General features: G+C 38.7%; 1 protein-coding gene and 1 long non-coding RNA gene across 3 annotated transcripts in view; one reads left to right on the forward strand and one right to left on the reverse strand.

The window, feature by feature from the left end:
• The window catches only part of LOC137578255 (uncharacterized), a 52,067-nt gene that overhangs the window by 12,707 nt on the left and 19,426 nt on the right, over positions 1–19,934 (forward strand). For both annotated transcript variants that reach the window (XR_011032568.1, XR_011032567.1), the window contains exon 2: positions 9,265–9,325. This is a non-coding gene — a long non-coding RNA (uncharacterized lncRNA). The remainder of the gene's footprint in view (positions 1–9,264; positions 9,326–19,934) is intronic.
• LOC137577719 (uncharacterized) lies at positions 2,805–3,615 on the reverse strand. The gene is made up of 2 exons (XM_068291265.1): positions 3,332–3,615; positions 2,805–3,271 (listed from the first exon to the last, which is right to left on the reverse strand). The coding sequence occupies exons 1-2, from the start codon at positions 3,393–3,395 to the stop codon at positions 2,805–2,807; spliced, it is 531 nt and encodes a 176-aa protein (XP_068147366.1). The 5' UTR covers positions 3,396–3,615.

A 19,934-nucleotide genomic window follows, 5' to 3' on the forward strand; every position in this document is an offset into this window, starting at 1 on the left:
CACAAATTCTGTGGCAGACAATGTCTGACGACTGACTGTTTGTTTGCTTGCTTCTTAAGTTGTGTTGGTGTGTGTGTGAGTGTGGGTTGTGTGTGTGTGTCTGTTGTATGTTTTATGTTGTTGTTGTCCATGTTGAGCATGCGGTTTTTCTTATTGTTCTGCATTGCTTGTTCTCTACTCCAAGTTGTATGTGTGTAGGTCTGTATATGTGTTGTGCATTTGCAAGTTTTGCTAGTTTTTGGTGTCTGGGGGCAGGTCTCCCTTTAGCCCCCCTACATGACGTCCCTTAAAGTTTTTATAGACTCCTGGCAGTCCATTGTCTTGGCTGCTTTTTGGTTGGTTTCCTCTTTTCTTTTTTCTTCTCCTCTTCTTTTTATGTTTGGTTTAGTTTCTAAAGAAAACATTGCTTTTATTTTTAGACAAAAAGCAGTCAAAGAAACGTAAAGGGGGAGAAAGGAGAGGAAGGGAAAGGAAAGTGCGGTGCATTTTAGGTATTCTTCTCAGGTAGAAGTTGAGGTTTTAGTTTTTCCATTCATTGTGCATACGCGTGCAAATTTTATAATTTTAAGCATATTACGAAACTTAAATGCGCCATAATTTGTTTTTAGTTGTTTTTCGGTTTTAAGCGGATATGACAGTTTACATTTTGGAGAGTTGCATGCGGTTGACAGGTGGGCGGATGATGCCAGCCAGGTGGGTGAATGTCATTGTCCTGTAGGGTGGCTGTTGCTGCTACTGGCGGAAAGCTGTCACATTTTGTCACCTTTATGTCTCTCTGTTGCGTGGCTCTAGGGCTGATCTTGTCGCTTTTTGTTAACACTGATTATATCTTACTCGTTTCTCTTACTCTCTCTCCACCTTTTATCCTTTTTTGCTTTTTTTTTTTCATTTTTGACGTATATGACTTTGAATGCTTGTTGACAGGCTGCTGGCCTGCGGGGCCTTAGTTATACTTGGTCGTTGGTTTTATAGAATGCTTTAACTTTTTACTTTGTCTCATGCATCTAATGAGGTCATTGCTTGACAATTGCATTTAGCTGGCAAGAGAGAGATAGAGAGCGAGTGAGCTCGTGTGATTTGTTGCAACTCCACAGAGAGAAGGAGAGGGCGGAAAGCGTGCCTCCTTCTGTCCAACGCCTTCTTGTCATTTCTCATTCTCTCTGCCTGCTTTCATTTCCGTTTTCTCTGTCTCGCTTCATTGTGGTTGTCATTAGTCGCCACCCGTAGCCCTCTCTTCTTACTTCCACCATTTAGCTACATTTCATTTGATTTTAGTTCATTTTAACTGTCTTTTGTCTTTTGTTTTACGCTGCTTCGGCATCTTTTTTTCATTCCTTTCGTCTCTCTCACTCCCTCTCTCTGTTTTGTTGTCTTTCATTAATTTCGTCCAGGCGCCGCAGTTTCCAAGGGGGTTGCAAGGGGAGCTGAGCGGGGGAGGTGGTCGACTGCGGCGTTATTCTTCTTCTTCGACATAATTTATGCGACAAGGCGTGCAAGAGATAAATTTTCTGTCGTTTGCCATTTTTCGCTTGCGTTTTGTATTTTTGGTCTAAATAAATTAAATGGCAGGGGGTGGTGGTTGGGGGCAGCAGCTTCTTGAGGAGTGTGGTTGTTGAGGGGTTTTTGCCTGTTGATTAATGCTAGCTTTTAATTGCATAAGAGCACAACACAATGCACTTTTTCCTCCCTCAGCACTCACTTACTCTCTCTCACGACGCCACAAAGTATGCTATGGCAAAATTGTGCCATCGTACACTTGGCGTATACGTAATGTGAGACTAAAACCAAAGTCATGCTTTAACATGTGAGTGGCTGCATATGAAATGCGGTTCATTGCTGGTGTTGTTGCCTGTCTGTTGCACAGCCAACCACACTCCCCCCTTTCTCATACCGCCCACCTCCTTATCTTGCTGCGGCCTCCCTTATGACATGTAAAATAGCATTTTCGTGCGTTTGTTAATTAAAAGTGCAAGGAATAACACACAGTGAGATAAAAAGAGAGGGAGAATGAGAGAGAAGTCTACCAACTGTCGCCCCACTGCACCAATGCGTTTTTGAGGTAAGCCATAAATAATGAATGAAATTAACAGCAAACGTTGATGGCTGTCCCAAAGAGAAAGAGAGAATGAGGGAAGAATTCCTTCTGCATGTGTCACATGTAAATGTCAGTATAGCAGCAGCTGGCTTTAATGCTGAAATTCTTCTCTCTCTCAGTCTATCTCGCTATCTCTCTCATTTCTGAAAAGATATTGTTTATCTGATTTATTCTCAAAAAAGTTGCAGCTGAGTTGCAGATGAGATGCACATTGTATGTCACCGTCTTTAGTTATTTGTGTGTGCTGAAGAAAGAAGAGATTTATGTCTTGTCATAAATTTCATCAGACTATCGGTAAAGAAAAAATAGGGAAATAAGTAAGAGTGACAGAGAAAAACTTGGCACTTTAAACACAAATTGCGAATTTCAAGCTGAGATAAATTGATAGGAATTCGAGTTGAAAAGATTGCAAGCAAACAAATTGATATGCATCAAGGAACTTTTACTTCGTTTTAGTTGAAGGATTTTTGAGGTTTCTTTTGCACTTGAAATATTGAATAACTGATAGAAAATAAAACGTTTGTATTCCAAATTGATGTGGAATTTTTGCTGTTTCCTTTGGTTACTCAAATCTAATTTTCTATCTGCTGGTTTTGTCGCTTCATCAACATTTCTTTCAAAAAAAACAAGGTTTTTCTCCTTCTACTAAAGCGTTTAGAAATTTAATGTATTTTGTTGCCAAAGTTTATTGTTATTATTTAAGTCATTATCATGTTTCCTTCTGATCATCATATATTGCATTGGACTTCTCGATATCCACATATTCCGCACTTTCATTTTGGTTTTCTTCGATTTCTTCTCTTTTTACATTTTCGATAAGATTGTAAGCGCCTACCTGTATGGCAAAATCGGCAGCTATTTTTGCCTCTGTAGCCGCTGCAGGTCGACGTCCTCGTCGTTTGGGTCTCGCATTATGACTAAACACATGTTGAGCCGTTTCTGAATTGTATAGTGGCATAAGCTCACGATCATATCGTTCCTCAATTATACGTCTCACAGTTATGGGAATACGTTCACTTTTTAGCCAGGATTCATTCTCACGCTGTTGGCGAGTCTGTCGGGACAACTCACGATAGCTGCGATAGCGTCGACGACTGTAATACTCATTGCCTTCCAATTGTGTGGGCTCAACGGGTCGTTCGTACATGGGTAGGCTAGGATGTTTCTTTCGAACGGCTTTTCGGCAAAGTAAAAAGATATTAGTTGAAATATGTTTAGTTTAATTTTCTGTTTTACCTTCGTAGCGTTCATAAAAACTTGTACGATCTTTGTTATAACGACTGGAGAATAAGCTTCGCATGTTCTTAGGTATTTTTTTAATATTCAGTTTTCGTAAGAATAAGATGTTGACACAACTCAAATCAAACACCAATCGACTAACTGTCAAAGAAACGTTAAATTAACCAACACTGGTGCCATTAAATTTATGTTGGCTACTTTAAAGGCAATTGGCCACACCAATAACGACGATTGGTATTTAATTTATTTAAACTATTTTATACTTTTGATCAATGAATTCTTTTGATTTAGGAATGCTGGTAGCTTAGTTCAGGAAAATCATAGAGTAAATAAAATTTGTTTCTAACAGTTTGTCACATTATTTATTTTGATATATACTTGTATATACATACATAGATACATTTAGATAAATCAAATTGGCTTCTTTTGTTTGATTAAACTGTTTAAAGAGCCATAAAAATGGTAACAAATTGCTACGATAAGTTGATGATATTTCCGTTGCCAATCTTTTTCAAACTATAAAGTTATCAAAAGAAGTTTTCACTCACCCCCAACGCTCCTCTGCCTACACACACTTGGAGCCATTATTTATGTGTTGGGCAATTACTCAGTATGCTCCTTGAAAGGGTCTCCACCTCCCTTGCACACTCATTTCTCTTGCTCTTATTTTGGTTTTCTTGGCAAAATGCATAATTTGTTTTGTCGAAATACACGACGCATAGATAATACTTACAAGTGTCTGAAAACTTGGCAAGAGTTGGCCAGAAAATAAATAAATGCATTTATTTTGTCTCTCACACTCCCTGAGACTCTTGGCCAAGGCATTAAAACCACAGCAATTAACAATATAAGACTCCACACAGTTTTTGGAGGAGGTGGGGAGTCAGTCAAGAGTTGTTATTCTGCTTGGCACTTGCTTATCCTCGCATCGTTGCATTTTCATAATAAACCGACTGGGCTTTTCGGTATGTAGGAATGGAAATTCATTCTTCACATGGAGTAAACTAATGTGCGTTGCACTGGAAGAGGCAACCAAAAAGCCCCCAAACCCCAAACCGAAAACCAGAGAGGAGAAACCCCATTGAAGCTCAGTCAAGCTAAACCAAACCACATGAAACAGTTTTATATCCTTTTTTGGGTTGCTGTTTCTTCTTGTTCTTCATCTTCTTGTTGTGTTTTATACAGTTGAGTTAGCAAGGCAATTATTTATATATTTTTTGTGTTTTGTGGATTTTTCGGGAATGGCCACTGAATGGGAGGTTCGGCCACACCCCTTTTAATAGCCACCAACACCACATTAAAGTCACACATTAAAAAAAGGGCAACTAGCAAACCAGAAAAGGAAATGAAATGAAGGCGAAACGAAAAGGAATCAAAAATGTGCAGTTGACGCAAAAACGTGCCGAGTATATTCAAGCAGCCCAGGACACATTCATGCATTTTATGGTCATCCTACAAGTTCTCCCCCCCTCCCCACACACCTTTGTCGTCGTCTCTTCCTTCTGTGTGACTTTGGCCTGAAAGTAGTTTTCATTGTTTTCCCTGCCTTAGTTTTATGTGCAACGATGTCTGTTTTGTTGTGGCCACAAGCAACAAGGACTTCTAATTAGCACACTGTCAGCGGCGGTCAGGACAATGGTTGTTGGGTTGTGAGACGGAGACGACTGTTAGGAGGACAACGACAAATGTGCTTAAATGGCCGCCGCTGCCACTAAAAACTCAACTAAAACTGAAATTGCGCCGTCTCTCGTTCAAGCAAATAAAAAGGGACGCGAAACGGAAGCCGCAACTGGCAAATGGCGACATTACAAAACTACACTACACTCCTCTCTACTAGTACCTACTATATATATTTCTATATAGGTAGAATCCGCAAATACATATATAAATATATATATGCATATAAAGCGGCATTTCAACTCCTAAGCGCTTGATGTCCTCCTGTGCAGTGTCCTGTTTCGTGCCTGTTGTTGTCCTGCCCATTATTATACCTACAACATTTTCTTTCTTTCTTTGCGATTTTTTTCCAGTCGTTTTGGCTCTCTTGCGTTTTATATCCATTTTGATTGCTGGACGTTTCGTTCTACGGTTTCGTTTCGTTTGGTTCGGTTTTTTTTTCTTTTTGATACTGCTGCCCTCAAATGTATGCAACACATTTTGTATGCAATGGCCGCCACAGCCAAATCCGCTAAAGAAGAAGCATGTGTAAAAGAGGAGCGGTGGTTGGCGGTTGGTGGTGGGTCACTTCCGTGCTGCTACAGCGGGGCAGCGTAGTGGAGGCTACAGGAAATAGTGGCGTCAGGTCGCCAGAACGACCAAAAACCCAGGGCCAAAAAGTGAAATCCAAAGCGAGCAAAAGAGAGCTCTAGCTAGAGCTGGCCAATTGAATGTGTGACTCTGTCGCTGGCTCTGGTTTCAAGTGCTGCCACTCAACTAGCACTTATTGCATGCGACAAACGACAAACGAAACGAGGACTTTTCTCTATCCCTCTCTCGTGCTCCCTCTTCTTCTGGTCCGGATGCGGCCGCAACTTTTTCCTTTTTTTTTGTCGTCGTTTTTTCAATTTCAATTTTTCCACTGAAGTGCCTGAACTGTGAGTATGTGTATGTGGCTCAACACTTAAAGCAGTTAGCACGATGACCATCATTGGCATATCCATGTATGAATTCCAGCCTCCTCTTCTCCTCCTCTTCAACATTTCAGACCCTGGCATTCTCTCTTTAGTGCCATTTGCTGCACATGACGCCAGGATTGCAGAGAGACAAGGACAGAGTGGAAGAGAGAGGAGAAACCCCGTCACGTAATTGTTAAAAGGAACAGCAGCAACAGCAGCAGCCAAAAGCAGACGGTCCATATGTATGTTCGCCGTTACCCTACACATATTACGTATACGCAGCAGTCAGCATTGTCCTCAGGATTTTCACAGTAGTGCCTAAGCGGCCGTGAAGCCAGAAAACAAACACAAAAAAAGATGGAGGTACTGAAAAAGAGAGAAAGACAATAGCTGAAAAATTAAACAGGATACACGAAGTTATCTATACCCTGTTGAAAAACAGCTTAACAATTAAGTGAAATTGATACGGCCAAGCGTATTTGAAGGATTACTCAGTATCTTGAAGGAAACAGTTTATCATATGGATATAAAGTATCAATTTTAATTAATTTAATTTAACATAGATAATATGTCAATAAGATCTCTGATCTTCCGATACGAACAATTACTTCGTAGAACAAACGCAGAACAAACATTTCTTTAAATCACTGGATAAAAGGTACGTTTATCCCTTCTTGAAAAGTGTTTAAAGTTACACTATAGTAATCTCCTTCTTTATAAAGCTTCTTATTTCATATAGAAAAACAGTTAGCATTAAAGAGCATAGTATGGTGTAAAGACAGGAGAAGAAAAGTTAGAGTTTACCAATTTCTTTCATTTTATTAATGTAGAATATTTTTAACGAACTTTCTTCCCCTTGAAGATGCACCAAATGGCCATTTCTCTGTAGAACTATAGATAAGATCAAATGGGATAAGTTTATCCTACTGACTCAGAGTATTGTCCATGTGTTATTTGCATTAGTTTGTGGATGTCTTTTTTCTCCATTCCGAGTGGCTGAGTATACCCATTTGCTGGCCATTTACCTGAAGCTCACCTGGTCCTCTGCTGCTCTGTTCGTGTAGACTGCAGTTATTATGGCCGTAAGCATAACGGTTATCTCGGTTTTTTTTTTCGCTCTCTTTCCTGTCTCTTCCATTTGGGAAATTTCAGAAGTTCGAGGCGCGTTTTTTCGTTTTTCGTGCTCTCATAATTTAATATTTACAAAGTAGAGCAAGAGAAAACTGCAAAATAATAAAACGAAATTACCAGAGACACTTGGGGACTGAACAAGAGAGATGGCAGAGAGGTAGATGAAAAGGAGAGGTTGGCTGGAGAGGTGGTGGCGGGAGACTGCAGGAAATCTGTGCTCTGCATTAAAAAACGCTTAGGGCAGCAAGTTTGTCGCCTGGCAGGCGGCTGAACAGAACTCTCGGATTCGCTGTTCGGCTAGGACTGGACATTGTGTTCCCATTGACAGTTTTTTGGTGAAGGGAATGGACTCATGGTCCTCTCCTTCCCTTTTCGTGTGTGTGTGTGTCGTGCATTTTGAAATTTGTTTGTTTTTAATTAATTGCACGCGGCATTGCGATGGTCGCTAGACTTCACATGAGTCCTGGCCCTGCGTGCTGGACAGTGATTAAGCGACTGTTACTAGGCGGTGAAGGAGGTGGCGAGGGGAGACTGTGGGTAACTAGTTACTGCATAGGCATGCCATGTGGTGATTTTGTGCAGATAAACCAACAAACTGGGCGTGGTTCCCTGTAAAATGGGGTTGAATCTACATTTCGATTAAAACTGAAATCAAATCAAATTAAAGTTACACACAAAACCGACAAAAAAAAGCCAAAAAAAAGTACCCACAATAAGAGGGCGAAAATTTGCATACAATTTAAATTTCAATTTGCTGAACAAAGTTGGTTAAATTAGTTGAGGCAGACAACAAAGAGTTTTCCATTTTTTTTTGCACCCTTCTTGAAATAGAGGGAGCCAAAGGGGTAAGGTAGATGCCTTTTGCCTTCTGTTGTTTGTGCCTCTGTTTGACTTTTATCGAAGAATATTTTGTGCGTTGTGTTTTTTCTTTTCGTTTCTCTGCTCTTCTGTTGGTTTTTCTTCTCACTGACTCGTTTTACAAATTGTACAACATCCGCATATATGTGTGTGTGTGTGTGTGTTGGCTTTGGTCATAACGGAAAAGGAAACAACTGGCATTGGCAGTTGCCCCCATACGAGGACAACGTTAAGGATAATCGTGATGACAGCATATTTTGTGACCTTCCTCTGGCACGTCCCACTTTCTCACCCTCTGTCTTTCTCTCTTCTTTGGTTGAAAAGTTTTGCTGGGCTTCCGTTTTTTCTTCTTGTTGTTCTGCGGTGGGTTGTAAGGGCGAATGGGTTGGGGAGGTCATGTGTCACTTTCTTGTCTTTAAAATGGCATTAAAACTGGCCAACCAACAAAATAAATTTCGTAACTGAGACATCTCAGTCGTAGTTAACCCCTCTCGGCTTTGTAATACGAATCATTTCTCTCTTCTGCCCTTTAACCCTCTTACACTTTGATCTGAAATAATATATCAAATAAATCACAACATACACAACACAGACAGACAGACAAATACAGGGAGAGCAAATGCCATGGCAATGGGTATACAAGTGGGCGTGGCCTGTAAATGTATGTGTTTATAGAATATATGTTTGTATATTGTATATGTGGGCGATGAATTGGTGTGCTCCACTGGCTTTTCATTTAAAGTAAATGATTTAAAGAGTGTTTGTAATGTTAAATCAATACAAACGCAAACTTTTACAAAGTTTCAAACGGGTAAAAATTAAGTAAGAATGTGTTCTAGAAGTTTGAAACGCTTTCCATGAGGAATATCGTCTTTCCAAAATTATTATAACCTTCGAGATAATTACTCCCGAAAAATTTGTTCAAAAAGTTGTGTATAGAAGCGTCCTTTGGGAAGGGAAGTTTTTGGCAGTTTTTGTTTTTAAATATTTTTTAATGAGTTCTTAGCTCTCAATACTCTTTGGAATTCAAAAGTTAAAGTTAAGTTATAGAGACTGAAGTAAATTTATCTCTCAGTTAGCGAAAATAATTTTGCTTAAATTTAAGATCGAGTTTCTTAGGAATACAGCTGTTAACCTTCTACTTTATCTATCACATTTTATCTAATATGTATGGATTTAAAGTTGAAACTTTCTTACTTCCTCTTTTTTTTATGTTTTTGGCTTTGGGGATGACAAATGTGTTATTTATGCAAAGCAAATGGTTACAAAATATAATACAACTTGATTTTCATAATTTTTCTTCTTTTGTTTGGTTTTTCCTTACAGATACAACGAGATATTCTCAGACAAGAGGGTTTACCAAAAACTTGTGTGTGTGCCAAATGAGGTAAGTTTTGTGGGTTTTTTTTTTGTGAATTGAATTGAAGACAACTTTTTCTTGCAAATTTTCTCCTTTTTTTTTTGTTCTGAGACCAGCTTTAATTGAACTTTTGTGCTTATTTATGGGCAACCAGACACGCCTTGTCCTGACTGCCTACTCTGTGTGTATAAAGGAGGGAACGGGCTATAAATTGTTAAGTTTTATCAGCCGCACAGAAAGCGGGAGAGAGAGAGAGAGTTGAAACAGAAGCCATAGCAAAAACAACAATATGAATAATAATGCCATTGCAAAAGGCATCGAGTTGAGGCAAAAAGCCACAACACCAATACACAAACACACACACACAAACCTACATAAACTGGCTCACACATGCACGCACAATTGAAGCGGAAGTGCGCATTGTTTCCGCTTTTAATAAGAGCTTGTTGTGAGCCAGCTTTCTACCCTTTTTCCATCCACACATCTCTCTGCGGTGTAAGCCATAAATTGCATTAAATTGCATTTAAATGTGTCGGACAGTTTCGAACAAAAGGAGCAAGAAAACTCACTCACTCACTTACCAAGCTGGCATCGTTGTATTCCCTTATATGATTTTATGCTTATAAGCATGAAAATAGAGTCTATAAGAAAACTTTACCAAAGTTTTCCCACAGGAAATATAGTAAAGGCAAGGACTAGGACGATGAAAAAGCTGCAGCAGCAGCATTTTCTTGAGTCCTTTTTTTGTACTCTCAACAATTAAACATATTCGGAGCAAAAAAAGTTTTACTTTACCTACCATCGCCCTTCCCACAGGGCACCTGCTGCTGCTGTTGCTACTGCCAAACTCATTTGTTAGCCATTCTGTCCTCTGTGTTGGCCATTTGCAACTGACTATGATATATGGCACTTGGCTTATGTGTGTGTGTGTATGTGCCAATGTGTGTGTGAGGCACTTGATTAGCATTTTCCTCGAGCTTTCCTCTGTTAGTAATAGTAGAGTGCCAGAGCGTGCCTATTGATGTGTGCTAATTGCAAGGCTTTTTTTTTTTTTTGTTGCTCCTCCACTCATTCTCTTTCAGCCACTGTGTGCCCAACAAGGAAATCCGCTTCGAGTGGCAAGTGGTAGAGAGGAGTCGAGTTTCTTTGTCTTGAACTCAAGTGCCAACGACTACCAACTCGATTCGAGTACATATGTCTGCCTTAAGTTACTTTGGCGTTGCCTTTTAGGTTTGGGTTACTTCATTTCTTCTCCGGATCCGTGTCAACTTGTGTTTTAATTCATTTTCATTAGGTCATATTCTTATAACTTTTTATTAAGTTTAACTTTTATCTACAAAATTTCATTAGTTTTTTAACCAATTTGAGGTAAAATATAATTCTAGAAAGTATTTTTAATATAAAGGAAGTTCTTGAGGGCCTTCAAGAGACCTTTTTGAATCCCATGAACCGAGTATTAATTAGGATATTCGAGCAATGAGTTTTACCATTGCATACCGGCTAAAAATGGCCACTTAATACTTGGACATTTTGTAATATTTTACTGCAAACCGACAAAAAAATAATAATCCCTTCAGTTATGTTTTTTTTTCCTTTGTTTCATTTGAAAAGATTTTACATCCCTTTTTGCTTTGATTTGATCTTTGTTAAAGAACTTTAGTTTGAGCTTAACCCACTGGCAAACACTTAACAAAACGCTCAATCAATCATTCAATCAATCACAAACAAAAAAAAAGCAAAACGTAAAAAAAGGGAAAAAGCCCAAACAAATGACAAAAAGATAGACATAAAACCTGAAAAGCAAAATAAAATCAGCTTAGAAAAGCCCAATAGCCGCCGCTGCCGCCGCATGACAAAGAATTGATACAAAAAGAAGGACATATGCCAAAAAGAGGACAACAACAACAATAACAGCAGCAGCTGCAAAAAGAGAGGCTAACAAAAAAACGTTAACACACAAAAAAAAAAAAAAAAATGATGTCTGGCTTTGGCTTTTTGTTTGCCATAGATGTTAGAGAGAGCGACTGTGTGTATGTGTGGCTGACCCAAAGACCTGGACCTGTTCCGTTGTTAGCCAGGCCGGAAAAAACAAGGCAATGTAAGACCGAGAGAGAGAGAGAAAAGAAGGGAAGAGAGGACCAGATAGATGGATGGTTGTAGATGTAGGCAAGGCAACAAATCAGTGCACAAATCGCACAAACAAAGGAGTCCCATCCTGCCATTCACATATTCTTGTGCCTATGCCTAGTGCCTGCCACCTGCAACGATGTCAACAATAACATTTCAGGACACATCAAACAAAGCAAGAGGGACCTGTAGGGATACACATGTATCTATGTATGTGTATACGAACGTATAGTGTAGAGGCAGCTCGTTAGAGAAGATTTCGCATGTCTAATAAACCAATTTTTTTCCACAGAAAAAAAGCTGTAAAAGAAAGAGAATATAAAAATATATGCGTGGATACACAAACACACACACACACACAAACATATGCATAAATTTACAAAAAGATACAACTATGTTCATGCAGATATACCGTCAGTTACAAAAGTATTCATGCAGGCGGTCCATGTCATATTATGCTAATTCAAATGGCTTGTCGCAAGGTCCTGACTCTACTTTGCTTCTAGCAAGCATTTCCCTTATTTATGTTATAAAAACTAGTACCTAACCTTTAAAAGATCCCAGTCATTATGTTTGGGAACTCTCAGATGTTTGATCTTTGAACTTTGGGTAGTACAATACTCAAATGTTGCTAGTTTTATTAACTGGGACCTGAAACCTTTGAAAGTTGTAAGTCCCAATGTTTTTATAAGCCTTATAATTGTAAAGAACAACAATGATAATTGTGGTGAAGTTTTTCTTAGAAATAAATTCTGGAATTTCATGGTAACACATATGGCTCTTATGGTTACTACCATACTTACCTAGAAAATCTGAATCATTGAAAATAAATTTCATTGGATTGGCCGAAAATTAACCATATCAGAGAGACAAATGCCTTTATGACATAAAATGCCAAACTTACTTTATATATATGTATGTGTCTATCTTTAAAATGTAATCATTTAGTAGGATATTTTTGGTAGCGTACTTTCATGACTTACTGTACGGGCATAAGTATTCTCACAAGTTGGCAGATACTTTGCATATTATGTCTATATGCAAATGTGAATAAGAGGAAATGAAGATGACGTCCCATATCATCTCCCCTACCACTACCCATTCCATCATCTCTCTGCCCTTCTCTTGTCGTGGGGGCCATGTTGTACCTATATTAACATATCAATCATGGCAAACAGATACAGATACTTTTATATTGTGCAAACATTTGAGCAATTTCAACAACGATGTGTCCGTGTGTGATGTATGTGTATGCACATCATAAATCCTTTAAACTCTGGAACAATTGTCATAGAGTTTATTGAAAAGTTAATTGCCAGAGAGAATGCAATAAATTAATGCCAACTAACTGAACATTGTCAGCGATATCAACTTCCTATCAACCAATTGTAATTGATGCTTCCCTTCCTCTCTCTCTCTCTCTCTCTTTATCCATCTTCTTTTTGGTGTTTGTTTAATTGCGGCCATTTTGCTTTACTGTTTCCGCCTGATCCTGTCGTATATATAATTTATATATATATTTTATTGTTGTTTGTTACTGTTTTTTATGCTCTCTTTGGTTAACAAATTAGCATTGCTGATTTTTCGTCATCGAGCATTTAAATCATTTGCATGTCATATCATTATATTATTTGCATTTTTATTTGATTTTCATTTAAGCCCCTTTGCACACGCAATAAAATATTTATATCAAACTGCAAGTAAACAACATGCAGGCAATATGCAAATTATTATCGCCAATTTATTTTAATTGATTTAATTAGATAATATTACAATTGATTTTCATCAAAATGGCAACAGAACTGGCATTCCCTATAATAGATAATAGTAATAAGATGGAGAGATATTTCCATTTGAGAAATTTTTTGTTAATGTAATCTTTATACTCTTTTAACTAAATTTTGGACGTTTTAACATTCTTTTTAGACTGTAAGGGGATACAACTTCGCTCTGTTGTGATACATTTGTTGTTCTAGTTGAAAATTAAGATTAGACCTCAGTAAATGTGTTTAATGATTTAAATATAGTCAGTTTACATAAACGCTTCTGTGTTATTAACATTGTCTTCTAGAAATTATATCAAAGAACCTTCAATATGATTAGAAACAAAGAAAAACGATAAAGACAACATCAAAGACTGATAAAGAAGAGACAGCAAAAGAAGTTAAATCATAGTAAAGTTGCATTCGATAATTCTTTTTGTGAAAAAGTCTGTATTTAGATAGTTAAATAACGAGACAAATGATTAATTTTTACGTATTGTATCTAAAAAAACTGTATACTTTATTTATTTTTTTGGTAGTTTCGAGAAGAAAAAAGATGAAATTGCGTCATTTCAGGCTGAATTGCTGTTGCTTTTCTCTCTACTTGAAACAGATTTGCCAATAAACGAGTTTTGAGCGTGTTTCAACTTTTAACAAAAGCAAATAGCTATACTGGGGCGGAGGGGGCAACTGTGTTGGCAGTTTTGGGTGGGTTGGGGTGTGTGTGCCCCATTACCAATTAGATAAAATGGTTATATGCCGTAAGCCAGAGAGACTGAGCAACAGCAGCAGCTTCTTTGCCCATTCTCGCACAATTTAATGAATATGTAAGCGGCGCAGAATATGAAAGAGAAAAAAAAAAGGAAAGAAAACTTTCCAATTTCCTTCTTACATACCAGACGCCTGTCTCTCACACCTCTTCTTATTTTAGTCATGTCTATTTCTTTTTCTTTTAACTTTGTTATTTCGTTCTCTCCCTTCGGGCAAGTCAAGTGTAAATTCTTGCATAAAAAATAATTTGATTATTAACTTTTTTGCCATAGGAATTTAAATATTAATTGAAAATCTCACACAATTTATCCCTCGAGAAGGAGAGAGAAGAAATGTGAGTGTGTTTAATGGGGGAAGGGGGTTGTATAAATGCTCCAAGGGGAATCCTTTTGTGTCTGTTCTTTCTGACAAAATCAATTAGAGTTTATGTTATTCAAAGATTTATATGCATTGTCTCATAAATGTCATAAACAGAAGGATTGCACCTGCAAAAAGGTGGTTTTAAGACAATTAATCTTGACATTTGACTTTGAGAGAATGAGAGAATATAGTAGTGGAAGGGAGAGAGATGAGGTAAGGTGAGGTGATTCGAATTGGACAGGACATTTCAAATAAAATATTTCATTGAAAATTTACAATTCAAAAGCATGAAAATGAAAAGAAACCATATGTCAATTGCAGTCACAAACAGCAGCAACCAGACAATTCCATCCTGTGGGCAGCACACCGCTCTCCCTCTGTCGCTCTTATCCTTTTTAGTAGTGTCCTTACACACAATGACATGTCAAGTGCAAAATGCAAAAACACATTGCGAAATGAAACCGTCTGCCGTCCCTCTCTTTTGCTCTGCAAAAGTTGCTCTCCTTGCTGTCGTCCTTCTATGTCCTTTGTCGTGTGCCGGGCTGCACCTACAACTTCCGGCCTTTGTTGAAATAACCATAAAATCAAGATAAGTTATTGGATTTGCTGGGGCACAGGAAGCCGGCATAAGCACTTTTGCCTCCAACTGCTACTGCTCCTGCTACTGCTAGGTCTTTCGTCCTTGCTGCTGTGTCGTAGATTAATTGCTTTTTTTTGTATTTTTGGGTGAGGCACACAAAAAAAAATGGTTGAGCACATTTTTGTGTAATATAAATACTAGTTTTCTTCTTTTTCTCCGCCACCCTTGGCCTCGGCTCGACTGTGAACTTTTAGCCTGGAGGTGGTCCTGCCACACAATTCCCTCTTTCTACCTACCCACCGTTTGCCTCGCTTTCTCGGCTTTTTGTATAAATAGTGGCATTCACAATGGCTGAGCTTAGCACGTGGTGGTGGTAGTGACACACAACCTCAGCTGGAGACGACGACGACGCCGCCGACTGGAATGACTCCTCCACACAATCGCAGTTTCGCACTTGGCTCTTGAATCTCCAGTTCTCTAGTCCTGGGCCCTGGGCCGCTGGTCTCTGACTGTGGCTTGGCGCTACACTAATGCGATTAAGCCGCTTGTTGTGGCTGTCAACGCGTTGACTGGTTTCGCTCCCCTCCGACCCCATCCACCCGCCGACAACCCGACCCGGTTGGTCGACCGACCACTCCTCTAGAGTTTCTGCTTTTGTAATTCACTTAAGTGTGGCATTTGGCCTGCGGTAAACGTTTGCGCCCATTCTCATTGCTGTCCCCATTGTTGGTTACCCTCTCAGTCTCACTCTGTTACTTACCGAGATGATCTGCATTGGATTTACCTTTCTGACCGAAGACTTTGAGTCCTTTTTTGTCTGGTGTAATCATAAATTTCATTTCAGACTCAAGTGGCGTGCATTTATTCTTTGTTCTGGCCAGTCAAGTGGAGTTAACATTTCACCAAATCTCTCTCTCTCTCTCTCGGTGTCTTTGATGATGACTCGATTGCGTGCAGATGGTTATAGAGTAATCAAATAATCAAATAGTTGTAGTCAGATGCAAATAGGCACACAGTTTAATTTCCTAATGCGTTAAAGAGATGTCACACGGCCTTTTTATTGGCCACCCATGAGTGGTTTAGACCTTTCAATGCACTATGGGCAGAAAAGGAAAATATTTTTGCATAATCACAAACTTAAAGCTTGAAATTTTAAACGTGCTTACAGCTTTAACGTATCCACGTTTGTTATAAAATTTAGTACGATTTTATAATTACATCTTTTAGTAGGTACATTGTTATAAAAATATTAACTTTTGCTAAACATTTGTTGTGATTTTTCCATGGTGACTATGTTTAGGCACACACGCGTTCATACACGCACACACACACACTCACTTACAGCCTAGAGGGAAGCAGGAAGTCTTTATGGGCTCTTTCTCTCCTACCACATACACAGCAGTCATGAGAGGCAGGAGTCGGCTCATCATCAGGAAGTCGTCCCGGCAATCAGAGGACCCGGAGACCCTTTTTTGCGAAAATTGAAATGATGTAGATGGGGGGTGGATGGAAGGAGGGCCAATTTCGAGTTTATTAATTTGAGGGCCGTGCGTGTCGAGCTGTTGAGGTATTTACAATTGTTGTAAATATTTCCTTTATTATTTGTAATTATATTTATGGGAATGTCTGCCGGCCTCAGAGCCAGCCCAAGTATGTGCCATAGCTAGAGCAGGGGGGCGTTGTGTGTGTTTTGGGGTGTGTGTGTGTGTGCTTTAGCCTTATGACAATGTTGCGTGTTATTTTTGTTGTAGCGAGTTGTTGACTTGGCGACTTAAAGCGCATTAGCAGCACATTAAACTGATTTTTATTATTTTAACGTGGCAATTAGTTTTAGCTGGTGAATTGGCCTAAAAGTATGCAACAATTGTTGAAAATTCCAGAAACATTTCCTTGAAATGCCAAAATGACTCTCCCCTAGCTTCTGTCTTTTGCTCCTTCTGCTCCTTCAATGACTTTTCAAGTGAAATTTATGCAGAACACACATTTCCGGACTTGAATCTTCAGGCTTGACTTGACTTTACTTGACTTGCTGTCCTCCCTCCTTCTTCTTCTTCTATCTCTTTCTGTCTTGTTCTACTTGGCCAGGTAATTATGCATATTTAAGCAGTTTTGTCTACAGTTTTAGCAGTGCCTAAAAGGATGCTTTAAATTAATTATTTATGCAAGAAGGTAAGAAGTGGCTGAGAATGTGATCTCTCTTTCCCTCTTTAGATAAGAGCAGAAGACATATGCAAACATTAGGCACAAGGAATAAGGGGATGGTGGTTAGAGGCGGACTTCAACTGAATGACAGACATTCTTAATGCGTTTATGTGTACATACATTTTAAACGTGAGCCTACTGCCCCCTTACCTCCCCTTCCCCACACCCACCATGTACATGAGGGACTTGCAAAATTAATAGAGGTTGTTTCCTTTTTGGTTGCCATGGTATACATGGAACTACTACCTAAATTAATGCCAAACTATTAATGCTAACAGAGAAATGTCAGAAGCCAAGACCCATCATTTTCTTTTTGCATTTGTCAGCCACTTACGAGTTTCTCATTTCCTTTATTCACTTTTATTCCTTTTTTTTGGAGGGTTCCCCTGCTCTCTCATTCTCATGCTGCCATTTCAATACACAGCTTTGCTTTCAGCTTAATTGTTTTGCCAACTAAACATCAATGGGAAATGCCTTTTCATCATTTCATTTGGCATAAGTAGCTTTTGGGCCAACGCAAAAGAAAGAACCGGAATGAAGAAAAAGAGCAGTAAAACAAAATCTATAGCCTACTTTGAGGCTGTTTGCCCCAATGCCTTGGCAACTGATTGTGAGTTTGGCTAATTAAAATGTGTTTAAATGCCGCTAGCGTAAATGTTCCTTTGCTTTGCTCGTTTTCAAGGTTTATTTAGGACAAGTCAGCGCGAAAAATTAGCATAGTTTTTTCCTCAAAAGTTTTCTACTGTTTTTGCCAAAAAAATTTCCGTTAACTAAGGGCTGCGGAGTTTCCCTCAAAAAGTTTTGGCCTTTTTGAAGGCATTTTGAATTTATTGATTTGGGTCAGCCGCAAAGATAAACAGAAAATATTTAGTGCAAAAGGTTTAATTGAACTTTGAACTGTAAACTGAAACTGAAATCGTTAAGGCTCTTTTCCCCGCCACCGCTCTTGCAAAAAAAAATTTAAATGTTGAGGCAGGAAAACTTTTTCTTTGTTTGGGTTTTTTGTTTTGTCTTAGGCCTTCTTATTTTTATTTTTGATAAATGTCCAGCTGAGAGAGAGAGCTCCCAAAAACAAGCACATAAATCACACAAGAAATATAAAGGCTGGGGGCAGTGTGTAGTGGGAAATGTTGGTTAGAAGAAGTTAAAGTTACATATGGGAATGACAGGCTATGGGCTTCGGCTTGGGCTTTATCTTCCGAGCTTGATGCTTTTCGGCCAGGTTTTCTGTTGTTTATATATATATATATGTGTGTGTGTGTTATGTGTTTGATAATAAATTTGTGGCCTATGTAAATTTCATGAAAGCCAATCGATTTCATAGCCAGAAAGTAAAACGGCTAGCTGGTAGTCAGTACTGTTTGTCAGCCACACCCACCATCAGAGAGAGAGAGAGAGAGAAAGAGAAAGAGAGAGCGAGAGGAAGAGGCAAAAGGCAGACAGGCACATTTCCGCCTGAACTTTTGCCAACAACCACAACTGACCAAATTTATGCCAATATTTGCATTCAATGCCCGAAAAATAAACCGTAAAATGCAGCAGCAGCAGTAACAAGAAGGGATCCAGCAAAACCAATGAGTAGCAGTAGCAGAAGGATCCTAGAATCAGAACCACAGAATGCACAGTGGTTTAATTTAAGAAAAATGTTTAAGAAACCTTTATAAACACTGTTTTGAAAAACAATTGACAAGAAACTTGGATTTAAGCCGGCTGGAGCTGAATTCTCCATAGAAGGTATAAAATTGAGAAAATAGATTGGCAGATCTTCTGTCTGAAGATACAACAGATACTTCTGTAAGTATTAAAGAATATTCGTAACCAAAAATTGAATAATTTTTTGTCTACACTTAAACCACTGTGCAATGTTGCATTCGAGTAATGCAGAACAGTCGGTTGCCTGAAAATTTCATATTTATGGTTGTCAAAGGGTGGAGGGAAAAGTCGGACAAGAACGAGAGAGAGAGGGAGTTGTGTTTTTGTGTGTGTGTGTGTTTCTGTGTGTGCATTGACTGCAATAATTCAATTGCACACCTACGCAATCAGCAAAGGCTCTTCTCATCCCAGTCTCCCACATCGTCCTTTTCATCTCTGACAACCATTTAAAGCGCTTGGCTAAGCAGAGAACTTTAAGCCAACATTCTAACAGCATTTAGCATATTTTGTTAGCTGTTTTTTTTTTTTTTTGAGGGATAGAGACCAGAGCAGGAGTTGGGCATAATTGGATTTGTTTAGCTGTCAATATTATGTCAGAAATCAACATGAGAGTGTTTGACATATGAAAGAGAAGGCCAAAAAAAGAAATGATAGAAGAAAAAAGAAAAGAACCAAAAAGCAGAAAGAAAACAAAAAAAAAAGAAGGCGCGACAGACAGGCGAATAGATAGATAGATATTTAGATAGATAGATGGATGAATGAATAGATAGATAGATGGATAGATAGACATCCGACACTAAGTCAGGCAATGTTCCTGCCATTAACTTTCGCCCTTCGACAGTAAGCAGAATGTTCGACCAAAAAAAATGACACGAATGCCAAACGAAGAGAGAAGAAGGGCGTGGTCATATGCAAAAATAAAACTCAGGCCATTTAAATAGCAATCAAAAATAACAAATACTGAGACTGATAGGGGACTAGAAAAAGGAAAGGGAAATGGGGGAGGGACAGAAGTAATATGACACGTTCCAGCTGCATTTGACAGCTCTACTGGGGATTAGACCGCACAAAAGTAAACTCTTTCCCCCTACTGCCAGGATACTTCAACAATGACGACAATGACTCTTCCTCCAGTCAAATACATACATACATACATATCTATCTATCTATCTATCCATCT

This window comes from Drosophila tropicalis, unplaced genomic scaffold (assembly GCF_018151085.1).
Source record: "Drosophila tropicalis isolate 14030-0801.00 unplaced genomic scaffold, ASM1815108v1 contig_593, whole genome shotgun sequence".
NCBI classification, from domain to species: domain Eukaryota; kingdom Metazoa; phylum Arthropoda; class Insecta; order Diptera; family Drosophilidae; genus Drosophila; species Drosophila tropicalis.

Coding starts and splice junctions, on each gene's coding strand:
- LOC137577719 (XM_068291265.1), bottom strand. CDS start 3,395: ATGCGAAGCTTATTCTCCAGTCGTTATAACAAAGATCGTACAAGTTTT. Junction 3,272..3,331: donor TTTTTATGAACGCTACGAAG/GTAAAACAGAAA, acceptor TTTGCCGAAAAG/CCGTTCGAAAGAAACATCCT.